At 56.8% G+C, this 12,004-nt stretch overlaps 1 protein-coding gene across 1 annotated transcript; it reads left to right on the forward strand.

Annotated features, from left to right (window-relative positions):
* The first annotated feature begins 2,194 nt into the window (after positions 1-2,194).
* Positions 2,195-11,587, forward strand: PRSS36 (serine protease 36). The gene is given in 16 exon segments (XM_077140228.1): positions 2,195-2,231; positions 2,462-2,497; positions 2,699-2,734; positions 2,973-3,138; positions 3,609-3,889; positions 5,888-6,054; positions 7,630-7,879; positions 8,000-8,129; positions 8,471-8,727; positions 8,834-8,997; positions 9,406-9,621; positions 9,623-9,644; positions 9,796-9,937; positions 10,209-10,474; positions 10,563-10,684; positions 10,862-11,587. Coding segments are annotated over 16 exon segments (2,571 nt in total). The 3' UTR covers positions 11,141-11,587.
* Positions 11,588-12,004: the final 417 nt, after the last annotated feature.

The raw sequence follows: 12,004 nt of genomic DNA on the forward strand, positions 1-12,004 counted from the left end.
TGAACCTTGGAGCTATCAGATTGGGGAAAGGGCTAGGAAACATTGTCTTAGAGCAGCTGTTCTTGAATATCTGGGAACCCCAGGGTGGGCGGGTGTCCCCAAGACCCTTTCAAGGGGTGCCTGAGGTCAAAAATGATTTTTATAATACAGCGGTGCAGGGGTAGTTCAGTGGTAGAATTCTCACCTGCCATGCAGGAAACCTGGGGTTGCTTCCTGGACCATGCAACTCAAAAATAAACAACAACAACAACCAAAAAACCCACGATTATTTATAATAACATCATTTATTTGCTCTTGTCACTCTCATTCTCTGTACTGTCGCTTTCCAGAGGCTACATGACCTGTGACATCACAACACATTGAATGCCAAAGCAAATGTGAGAATCCAGCTGTCTTCTATTAATCTGGACATTAAAGATATTTGCAAAGATGTAAAACATTGCCATACCTTTTGTTATTCTGTTTGACAACATAGTTCTTTTTCATGGAATACATCATTTACATGAACACATACATTTTTTATCAAATGAATTAATAAATGATATCATTTTGAACACAGCAGACATTGATAGCTCTGACCCTCACAAGCAAAATCTCTTTAAAATTCTCAATAACTTTTTAAGAGAATAAAAGGGTCCTGAGACCCAGATGCATGAGAATCACTTGCGTGGAGCAAGCAATTTGTAGGCACAGTCTCTCTTCTTTCCAGTCTTGATCCTCGGCCTCATTTTTCGGCCTGCTGAATGAATGACTGGTTGTTTATCCTCTGAGGGGCAAGCTCAGTGAGTGCCTGCAGAGTCAGAAACTCCAGGACTGTGCGGACAAGTCTGAAGCTGCTACCACTTGTGCACTTTGAACACTCAGTTCTCTTGCATCATCCCTTGTCAAGGACTGGCCATGCCTGCAAGGCCATTACCTGCCCAGTGCTGTTTGTCTCTCCTTGCTCCCTGCCTCTCTTCTCTCCCCTGTCCCTCTTCCTGCCCTGGGATTGCACCTCCCTATAAAGCCTGAGTACATGGCTTTGTCTAAGTCTCTGTTTTCTAGGGAGTCGGACTAATATGATTTATTACCCCCAGAAAATGACCTTGGTGAACCCTATTGTGGGCTTCCTTGGCCTCTGGTTTCAGGCAATGAGAGGACGGGGAGATGAGGAGTTGAACTTCCCAGCTTTCTCCCTGCCAGGCCACAGGTTGGTAAAGGCTGCATTCTTCTATCGTTCCCTCCTCTACAGCAGGCCACAGGCCCAGCACTCTCCTACAGCTGCAGCTTTCTCTGGGTTCCAGCAACTCTTCGGGGCTGGGAGTAGCAGGGGTTCTCCCTGGTTGCTAGTCCCAGGGTGCTGCACTGATCTCCTTGGTTTCCCTTCAAACAGCCCACCCCGTTGTAAAGCTCCTTCATTAAACTGCTCAATTCCTCCTTGAGGTGCCATGTTCCCTGAATGGCCTCTTACCGATCGATACCAAGAGGTTGAGTGACTTACCCAAGGTCACACAAAGAGGGAGTGACAGAGCTGTGGAACATACTCGCCCTAACATAGAAAGGGCTAGAGATTTTTTCAGCTTGGCCAGCCTGCCCAGCCCCCTCCCAGAATCCCTATGCCCTGCCCAATTTACTGGAATCTGTGATCCTTTTGTTGGGATGGGATTGAATTCCCTAGGGCTCCCGGCCCAGGCCTGGCCAGTAACTCTAGTAACCAAAGCTGTGTGAGAAGAAAAGGCCAGGCCAATTGGGGCAGCCACACCCCAAACAGAGGTGAGGTCTCAGGTGAGTCACCCCAGTGGGGGGCCCCCTCCCCATCCCAAAGGGCCACTGCTCACAAAAGACCCGGGACAACTGGCTTCCCAGCCCCTTACTGTCCTCTCCTTCCACTTGGCCCACAAAGTTCTCCACGCCTTCCTACTCAGCCCACCAGGCACCCAGAAGCTAGGACACCTGTCCTTCCCCCCACCCCCCTTGCCAATCCCAGGCCTCCAGAGATGTGAGATGCGCACAGGGCTTTGGGTGGGGCCTTCAGGCTCCCCACTTCCCCCTTCCAGCCCCAGATCTTCTCAGATTCCCAGAGATGGGCTCCAGCCAGGGAGGGTGGGGCTGCTCCTGGGACCATCAGTAGTCACCAGCTCCCTACGCAGTGACAGAGCTGTGCAAGGCACGGAACTTCACCCATCCCTGTGCCTCCAGCTGAATCTAAAGTGCCATGTCCCAGCACCTGCTCTTCCCACTGGTGATTCTTGGTAACCTCGGGGGACAGGGGAGGGCTGTAAGGGGCCTGGGTCCTAGCATCCAGGGAGCTGGAAAGCAGGACTCCTGGGTTCTGGGTGGGGAGTGGGGTGTCTGTTTGGAGGGAATAATGGGTCAGAGAAGGGGAAATCAAGCTGAAAATCTGGGGAGCAGGAGTTGGGGAGAGCTCAGTACATAGCGCACGTAGGTTCCCAGCCTTATTTGCCTCCCTCTGCCTTCCCAGCCATCAGCCCTACCCCTGGAGCCTTCCAAGACTCAAGTAAGTCATCCAGGCTCGGAGAAAGTCCTGAGCAAGGTAGAGAAGATAGGGGCAGTAGCGTGGATGCTGGCAGGGGGGCTGAAAGGGCAGGGAACTGGGGAAGGGGAAGACCAAGGATGAGGCTAAGACAGTAAGGTGGGGGCTGAGCAGTATCAGGGAATGGAAGTCCAATTTGCCTTTCTTTTACCCTCTGACCCCCAGCTCTCAGCCCTTCCCAAGACGAACCTGAAGATCTGGGTAAGGAAGAGAACTGGGGGTTGGCGGTGGGGTGTCTTCGGATCTTCAAGGAGGTTAAGGCTGGCAAGCTGATAAGGAAGGCAGAACTGACCAGAAATTAGACGTTTCCAGGTCGTCTCTGTTCTTTGTTCAGAAGGGCAAACTGAGGCGGGTGGGAGACTGGGCTTTGTCCTGAGTTACCAGGACCCCTGGAGCAGGGAAGAGGGCGGGCCATGACCCCCAGGGTTCCCCATTGCAGACTGCGGGCGCCCCGAGCCCTCTGCCCGCATCATGGGGGGCTCTGACGCGCAGCCGGGCGCCTGGCCGTGGCAGGTGAGCCTGCACCAGAGAGAGGGCCACCACATCTGCGGGGGCTCCCTCGTCGCCCCCTCCTGGGTCCTCTCCGCCGCCCACTGTTTCGTGGAGTGAGTATCCGCCCGTGGTGAGCCCCTCTCCTGAGAAGGTCAAGCCGGGCCCGCCGCCGGACCCCGCGTCCTCAAGACTCAGTGGGAGAGGAACTGCCCCGCCTCTCCTCCTTCCATCCCCCCACCCGCCTCCGCCCCGGGCCGGGCCCCGCCTAAGGCCAAACGCCCTCTCCGGTATCAGGGATCTGGGCTGAGCGAGGCCGCTCTCAGACTCCGTGCCACCACTCCATCCCATATCCGAGCCTGAATCCCGTCTTTCCAAAGTCCCCATCACCATCTCCAAGTCAGAGTCGCTCCTCTCCCTCTTATGGGTCTATCTCAACTTCTATCCCAGCCCCCCGTCCCAAATCCGGATGCGACTCCGTCCGTCCTGGCTTTCCGCCTGCCTCAACTCTCCTCCCCGTCCCCCCCCCAAAGGGTCTCCCCCCAACTCCCTAGGGTCAACGTAACCCCCTCCCGCCTCGGCGCAGGAACGGGACCTTGGCGCCCGCGGCCGAGTGGTCGGTAGTGCTGGGCGTGCACTCCCAGGACGGGCCCCTGGACGGCGCGCACGTGCGCACGGTGGCCGCCATCCTGGTGCCGGCCAACTACAGCAGCGTGGAGCTGGGCTCGGACCTGGCCCTGCTGCTCCTGGCCTCGCCCGCCCGGCTGGGCCCCGCCGTGCGGCCCATCTGCCTGCCCCGCGCCTCGCACCGCTTCGCTCCCGGGACCGCCTGCTGGGCCACCGGCTGGGGTGACGTGCAGGAGGCGGGTGAGTGCCGCGCGCGCGCTCCCGGGGGAGGGGGGAGGGGACACCCGAGAGGCAGAGCCCACAGAGCTGTTCCCTCGGGGGCGGAGCCTACGTGGGCGGGGCCTGCGGTGCTGGGGGCTCGCCGGTGGGCGGGGCCTAGGGAGGTGGGGCCAGGGGCGGGGCTCGGGATGGAGCCTCGGAGGGTGGGTTTCTTCTAGTCCGACCATAAATCCCGCCCCTAAATCCATCCATCTCCTTCTACAAGGGTTCTCAAACTAGGGCTGTTGAAGCAATCCCCCCGCCCCCAATCTCTCTTCACCCCTCCTTTTGTTCCAGGGTTTTCTTTCCTGCATTTAGCATCCAACTAGGGGCCTCATCCCAGCCGTGTTCTTTCAAAACACTTAATTTCACCCAGTCTATTCTATATGAAGTAGTACCCACTTCATATAAAGTTTATGCCCCAGTGCCTGGCACTGGCTAATCCAGGTCTGAGCACTAAAGCACAGCACCTGACATGTAGTAGGTGTTCAGCAAATGTCAATTTCTGCTCTCCTTTCCTGCCCTCTCTTCTTCCTCCCATCATATTTTCCCCCATATATCTCTCTCTCTACTCCCCCACGTTCTGATCACCCTTGTTCATTCACTCATTCATTCATTCATTCAACAGTTATCTCTTGAGTCCCTTCCATGTGCCAAGCACTGTGTTAGGCTTTGGAGACACATCAGTGAGTAAAACAAACTCTCCTGCCTTCTCAGAGCTTACTAGTAGGTAGACAAAAGAATACATTTAATAATAAGCAAACACTTATTTTAGAAGCTGTGAGGGGAAACAGACCACATCTCCCAGTGGTCCATTTCTCACCATCCACATCATCCAATGCTACCTTTCCACATTAGCAAAACCACACAGTTATTCCACATCTGCTGTGATCAGACATGTGCCAGCGCTGGAGGCTTGGGAGAGGGGTTCCAGGAGATGCCACAGCCTATGGCTGCGGGGGGGCCCCAAAAGGGAAGGAGGGGACTAGGAAGCGTCTTTGTGAGCACCTGGGAAGCCTGTGAGGATGACATTCTGACAGTGGGCACCCAGAGCAAGAGAGTTCTGGGCGGTTTTGTGAAGAGAGGACATAAGCTGACATCGCAGGAAGGTGGGGGGAGGTGGAGACCACCTTGGGACCCAAGGGAGGCATATAAGATGGAGAAGAGCCTGCATGCCTGGCTGAAGCAACAGAGGCTGCAAAAGCTGCTGGGGCTGGACCATGAAGGCCACAGGTCAGACTGAGGCCCAGAGGAGTCCACAACTTCCAGAGATTCTCCTGGGCCATCCCTTTATCTCCCCAGTTTATCTCCAAGTACGTGTCAACAGCCACCTGCGCTCTCAGGATTCAGAGTGGGAAGGGAAGCTCTGCCTATACTTTCTGACACCCCTTTCTGGATCCTTAGCCTTTGTTTCCATCAAGAGCAAGTTCACCTCAGGAAACGACTGAGGTCCTAAGTTTAGGCACTGGGATTTATTTAGTGTTCTACATAAGAACAGAGCTAAGTTTTAAGATCTACTCCTCTTTATCGGCAAGTGGATTAGGGGAGAGACCAGGGAGGTGGTAGGGACAAGCATCTAGGCCCAAGGTTATGCCATCTGAACTTGGGCAGTTGCAATGAAAATGTTATGAAATTACCATCGCTGTAGGTGAGTCCAAAGGCAGGAGGCCCCCTGACCAAGACTCCCTCTAGACCCCTCTCAACACAACACCATGTCGGGGCTCAGGGCTTGGTGATTTTAGCCCCCATGTGCACCCTATATTGTCTGGGGAATTTTGTGCAGTTGACAACCTGCACAACCATCCATGACAGCTATCATTGGATGTTTGATGGGGCCATTCCTGAGATAAGGGTATAGGAAGAACAGATAAAAGCAGGAGGAGGAGATGATTGTTTTTGGATGTGTTGGGCTAAGGTGCCATAGAGAACTGGAAGCTCCATCCCTGCCTTACAGTCCCGGTTTTCTGGTTCTGTCCCCAGACCCTCTGCCTCTCCCCTGGGTGCTACAGGAAGTAGAGCTAAGGCTGCTGGGAGAGGCTGCCTGCCAATGTCTCTATAGTCGGCCCGGTCCCTTCAACCTCACCTTCCAACTACTGCCAGGGATGCTGTGTGCTGGCTACCCAGAAGGCCGCAGGGACACCTGCCAGGTGAGCAGAGGCTCTTGCACCTGCCAGGCAGAGCCCTAACCAAGAGGAAGCAGGATGAGAAACAGACAAAGTTCTCATCTCTCAGAACTTCATCTGCAAAAAGAGGGCACAATTATCATGTCAAAGTGAGGATTAGAAATGGACAGAACCTGAGGCTCAACAAGTGGGCACTGTTACTGACGAGAGTCAGTGCAGTAGTTAAGTAGCAGACTTCTGGAGTGAGCGTGCCTGGTTAGGAGCTCAGCACTACCACTTATTAGCTGTGTGATCTCAGCCAAGTTACTTAACCTTCCTGTACCATTCTTCATCTGGAAGATGGAAAAAACAATGTTACCAACTTCATAGGGTGGTTTTGAGGATTAAATAAACTCACATATGTTAAAAACCCTTAGAGCAGTGTCTGGCCCTTAATAAGAGCTAAATAAGTATTAGCTATTCTTATCATTATGATCCCACATTTTAGTCTGTAGCCTAGCACCTGTAACTTAGGTGCACAATAAATAGTTCTTGATAAAGAAATTTAATTTCTTAAATCTTTGCAGAAAGGAAATTTCTAGATAATTGGCTGAAGGCCAAAACACAGCATAATTTAACCATTTTCCCAGAAATCCTTTGCAAATGAAACACATTTTTGAGGGCACACAAACATGCACAGTGGTATTGGAGACTCAAGGTAGAAGATCTTCGTGTCCCCCCTACCCCCACCCCAGTTCTGGTGTCCCAGGATCCGTGAACATAATGCACCACCTTCTGGAACAGGGTTGCAAACAATTCAAATTCCTCTAGACCAGTTCAGTCCACTAGAAGTTTCTGCAGTGATGGGAATGTTCTATATTTGCATTGTCCAGTTTTGTAGCCACTAGCCCCATGTGCCTACTCAGCATTTGAAATGTGGCTAGTGTGATGGAGGGACTGAATTTTTAATATTTTTAATTTAATTAATTTAAAATTAAATAGCCACATGAGGGTAGTGACTTAGCATATCAGACAACCCAGCTGTAGATTATTCTGAGCCTTTTTTGACACTCCTTACAGCCTGTCCAGGTTGACACAACTGCCTTTTGGACAGCGCCTCAAAGAGCACTAAATGGCCCTAGAGCCATTGTTTTAGCATCTTTCATTGTAGTTCTGCCTCCTTTCTTGTTTTCAAACTATCACTTCTTGCCGCTTTTAGATCACCTATTTCCAACAGCCTTTCTCTTGAATGCCAGCGTCTCTGATTTACTTTAAATTGGGTCAACCTAGAAACCAAAAACAGGTTTATTTGAACTCCTTATTCAACAAGAATTATTTGGTTCTCAGTAAGATCTGCAGGGCCCCCTTGGATGACCTTTAATGCCATATGTGGTGGTTTGGGCTTTCGCTGCTCACTGGATAAGGCTTTCTTCTGTTCAGAGCTGTAGAAAATACAGGATAAGGCAAAATCAAGAAAGACTTCTGGAAGGGCAGCGGCTGTATGTTGGGCCAACAGGAAGTGAAGAACCTTTGGAGGTTCTTCACTCCTTTATACAGGAGGCCCTGTATAAACTGGAGGGTCCTTGGGCTGGTACCCAACAGTGAGCCATCTATCATCAGGGTGACTCTGGGGGACCCCTGGTCTGTGAGGAAGGCGGCCGCTGGTTCCAGGCAGGAATCACCAGCTTTGGCTTTGGCTGTGGACGGAGGAACCGCCCCGGGGTCTTCACTGCTGTGGCTCCCTATGAGGCATGGATCCGGGAACAGGTCATGGGCTCAGAGCCTGGGCCTGCTTTCCCAGCACAACACCCTGGGCTCCAGTCAAGCTCCCCAGAGCCCACGAAGGAGAACTGCACTATAGCCTTGCCAGGTGAGAACGCAGGACCACTGCTTGGGCCTGGAGATGAGAGCTTTGTGTTGGGGTGGAGAATGCTGCAGGTGAGTCCCGGGGGCAGGAGGCCCCCCCTAACCCAGGCCTCTCACCCCTCAGAGTGCGGGAGAGCCCCGCGGCCAGGGACCTGGCCCTGGGAGGCCCAGGTGATGGCGCCAGGTTCCAGACCCTGTCATGGGACGCTGGTGTCGGAAAGCTGGGTCTTGGCACCTGCCAGCTGCTTTCCGAAGTGAGTGCGAACCCACGTCTCCGGCGGATTCTTGCCCCAACCCCGTGGGCCTGAGACAACGTCTACTCAGTTCAGCCCTTCCCCTGGGTCGAGTGCAGGGTCCCGGTCGGAGGTGCAGGGGGATCTAGTCTAGAAAGCAGGATGTAGTCTGGCGGGGACGGGGAGAAGGGGAGTGCAAGTCCTACCCGGGGTGCAGGGCTCTGAGTGCGCGGTCTGAACCCGGGGGCTGCAGACTGGGAAGCAGAACCTGAGCGCGGAGAAACGGAGTCTAAGGCAGGCCTGCAGGGCTCGAGCCCGGTGTGCGGAATCCGGCCCACGACTCCCGCCTCCCCATCCCGCAGCCCCATCAGCTCCGACCAGCCGCCCCGCGACCTGGCCGCCTGGCGCGTGCTGCTGCCCTCGCGCCCGCGCGCGGAGCGGGTGGCGCGCCTCGTGCCGCACGAGAACGCGTCGTGGGACGACGCCTCGGACCTGGCGCTGCTGCAGCTGCGCGCGCCCGTGAACCTGAGCGCGGCCCCGCGGCCCGTGTGCCTACCCCACCCGGACCACTATTTCCTGCCCGGAAGCCGCTGCCGCCTAGCTCGCTGGGGCCGCGGGGGTGAGCCGGGCCCCGGAGCGGGGCGGGACACTGCGGGAGGACGGGTTGCCGGGGGCGGAACCCCGCCGCAGCAAAGGCCCCCCCAACACTTGTCTCCCCAACCCAGAGCCGGCGCCCGGCCCCAGCACGTTGCTGGAGGCGGAGCTGTTGAACGGCTGGTGGTGTCACTGCCTGTATGGCCACCAGGGGGCGTCAGTGCCGCCGCCAGGGGAGCCGCCGCACGCTCTCTGCCCCGCCTACCAGGAAGAGGAGGAGGCGGGCCGCTGCTGGGTGAGCGGAGGGGGCGGGGCTTGCGGAAGGCGGGTCTGAGCTGAACCCCAGAGGCCGCGGGAGCCGGGGGCGGGGCCTGTAGTCTAGGGGCGGGGCGGGGGCGGGGCCATAAGACGCTGAGGGCCGAGCCTGCCCTTGGAGGACTTGTGGAAGGGAGCAGAGACAGGCACTGGCGGGGGGGTGGTTCTTTCTGCTCCTGGGGTTAAAGAAGATGCTAAGATTCCTCCAGCGAGGGCTGAACTCCTATACGAGTTGGAGTCTGGCTGGGAGGTGGAACTTGTCCTGGTTCCGAGTGCCGGAGATTCGGGTCCAGGAGAGCCCCAGGAGCCCTGTTATCCTCTCACACTTGCTTGCTTACACACACACACACATACAGAGGCTCCTAACACACACACTCTCTTGTTGCAGAATGACTCACATTGGAGCCTTGTGTGCCGGGAGGCGGGGACCTGGTTCCTGGCGGGGATTGGGGACCCCTGGAGTAGCTGCCTCCGTCCCCGAGCCTTCTCCCCGCTGCAGCCCCACGGCCCGTGGATCAGCCACGTGACTCGAGGAGCCTACCTGGAGGACCAGTTGTCCTGGGACTGGGGCCCTGAAGGGGAAGAGACTGAGACCCAGACTTGTCCCCCCCCACACAGACCATGGTGGTGAGGAAGGGGCCTGTGGTGGGCTCTGGGGACTCCTCGGAGAACCAGTGCAGTGGGGGAAGTCAGGGGTTCCTGGGGTGCGCAGATCATGGCAGGGGCCTCCGCAGTCAGCTGTGGGACCCCCCCGAATGCGGCCACCTCCTCTCCCCAGCCTGTGGCCTGCGGCCGGAGCCTGCTGAGGTGGGAGTCCTGTGGCCCTGGCTGGCTGAGGTGCATGTAGCTGGTGATCGGGTCTGCACTGGGGTCCTCGTGGCCCCAAACTGGGTCCTGGCAGCCACTCACTGTGTCCTCAGGTGGGTCTCACCTATCTCCTGGGCAACAGGCTGGAGGGATGGATTGGGAGGTGGGCCAAAGGACTATGGCAGCCTGGGGCTGTTCTCCAAAGCTTTAGGGCTTTTACAGCCCAGGGAAGGCCGCTGGGCAGTGTTTTGTGACAGAGAAATTTGGAAGGAGGAATAATGAAGAGTTGGTGGCATGGCTCTTGGAGTCATACCACCCTTTCTCCTGGGCTGGGAAGGACTTCACCAGCAATGGAGGATGTGACATTGGGCCTTGTTCCGACAGGCCGGGCTCTACATCAGTACCCTATATCCAAGTGTATCTGGGCAGGGCAGGGGCCAGCCCCCACCCCCAGAGCCACCAGGTGTCCCGGTTGGTCATCAGCATCCGCCTGCCCCGGCACCTGGGACTTCGGCCGGCCCTGGCCCTCCTGGAGCTGAGCTCCCGGGTGGAGCCCACCCCATCTGCCCTGCCTGTCTGTCTCCACCCAGGGGGAGTTCCCCCGGGGGCCAGCTGCTGGGTGCTGGGCTGGCAGGACCCACAGGACCGAGGTGAGCGGAGGGGCCAGGGAGCAGAGCCCTGAGGTCTGGGGGAGAGGAGGGTCAGTACCCTAGGGACAGCCCGTGTTCCTCTCTCTAGTCCCCGTGGCTGCTGCTGTCTCCATCCTGACACCCCGACTTTGTCAATGCCTCTATCAGGGCGCCCTGCCCCCTGGGACTCTCTGTGTCTTGTACACAGAGGGGCAGGAGGACATCTGTGAGGTACGGGGGCTGGGCAGTTCCTGTTCCCGGGAGGGGAAAGGCTGGGCATCTGACCCCTGGAGAGAGAGATCAGGGCCAGGATGCCTAAGGCAGCCAGGCTTGGTGGCTGGACCCAGGGGCAGGTGCAGTAGACCCAAAGGGGTGACTGACTCCTCTGGTCCGGCTCTGACTCTGCAGGTGGCCTCAGCACCCCCCCTTCTGTGCCAAACCAGGGGAGGCTCGTGGGTCCTCACAGGCATGGCTCTTCGAGGGAGCAGGGAACTGTTTGCCTCCATTGGCCCTGAAGAGGCCTGGATCTCCCAGACAGTGGAGGAGGCCCACTTCCTGCCCCCCAGTGGCTCCCCCTACTGGTTCCCCGAGGGCAGTGACCTCTGCCCCCCGGACCTGGCAGGGGCCTCAGGCTCCCCCCAAGCCGCTCTGTTCCTGCTGATACTGACCCCCCTGATCCAGGGCTGAGAAACCTGGGCCTCTGGGTCGCCTCCCCTTTTCCTCATCTCCCCTTTTCCTCATCGCCCCTTCTGCCCCCTCACCCCCAGCCCTCCGCTTCCCAGTGGAATGTGGCCCAACCGGCTCCCGGAACCTCAAAAGCACCCCACCCACCTACCCACCCACCCACCAACACTGGCTTCAGCTAATGCCCAGCTATTTTGGGCCCAGGAATCCTTGGGGGCAGCGGGAGGTGTGAACAATAAAGGTGTAAACACTGACACGTGGCTTCCTGGCATCCCCTGGGGCAGGCTGTGGGGCCAGTAGCATCCTGAGCTAGGGGGAAGCTCCAGGAACTGGGCCCCTCCCTCCTGGGATGGGACCTGAGTCAGGTCTTGGGCTCCCCGGAAATGTGTCCCTGATAACGTGGCAGCTGTCCTTCATTCCTGCCCCAGGGCGGGGGAGGTGGGTGGCCAGCTGGGTGTGTGTCACCTCCCCAGTGGAACTAGCATCCCCAGCCCTAGCTGGGACCTTGCTGCTCCTCCTCCCAGAGCAGAAAGAACCATAGCGGGGGCAGGGTGTGTGTGAGGAGTCTAGGAATCTGGTGTCCATCTGCTGTATCATGTACATAACAGGGATATACACCTTGGGGACATGATATCTTGGACCCTCCAAGGGTCCACCATTTTCACATCCCTCCAAGCACCTCCAGGATTTGGGCCCAGTCAGAGGTCCCTTTTATTCCATCCCGCCAGCTACCTGGCCCACTGCTTTTCCATGCACCAGCTTGTGTTAATTCGACCAACAGTCCCTGCTCACTCTAAGTCACGGCACAGTTGTGGTCCGATTTAAGTGCACTTTATCTAGTGGGGAACAGATAAGGACGTCCCTACA

Source organism: Tamandua tetradactyla, chromosome 23 (genome assembly GCF_023851605.1).
Source record: "Tamandua tetradactyla isolate mTamTet1 chromosome 23, mTamTet1.pri, whole genome shotgun sequence".
In the NCBI taxonomy this organism is placed as follows: Eukaryota; Metazoa; Chordata; class Mammalia; order Pilosa; family Myrmecophagidae; genus Tamandua; species Tamandua tetradactyla.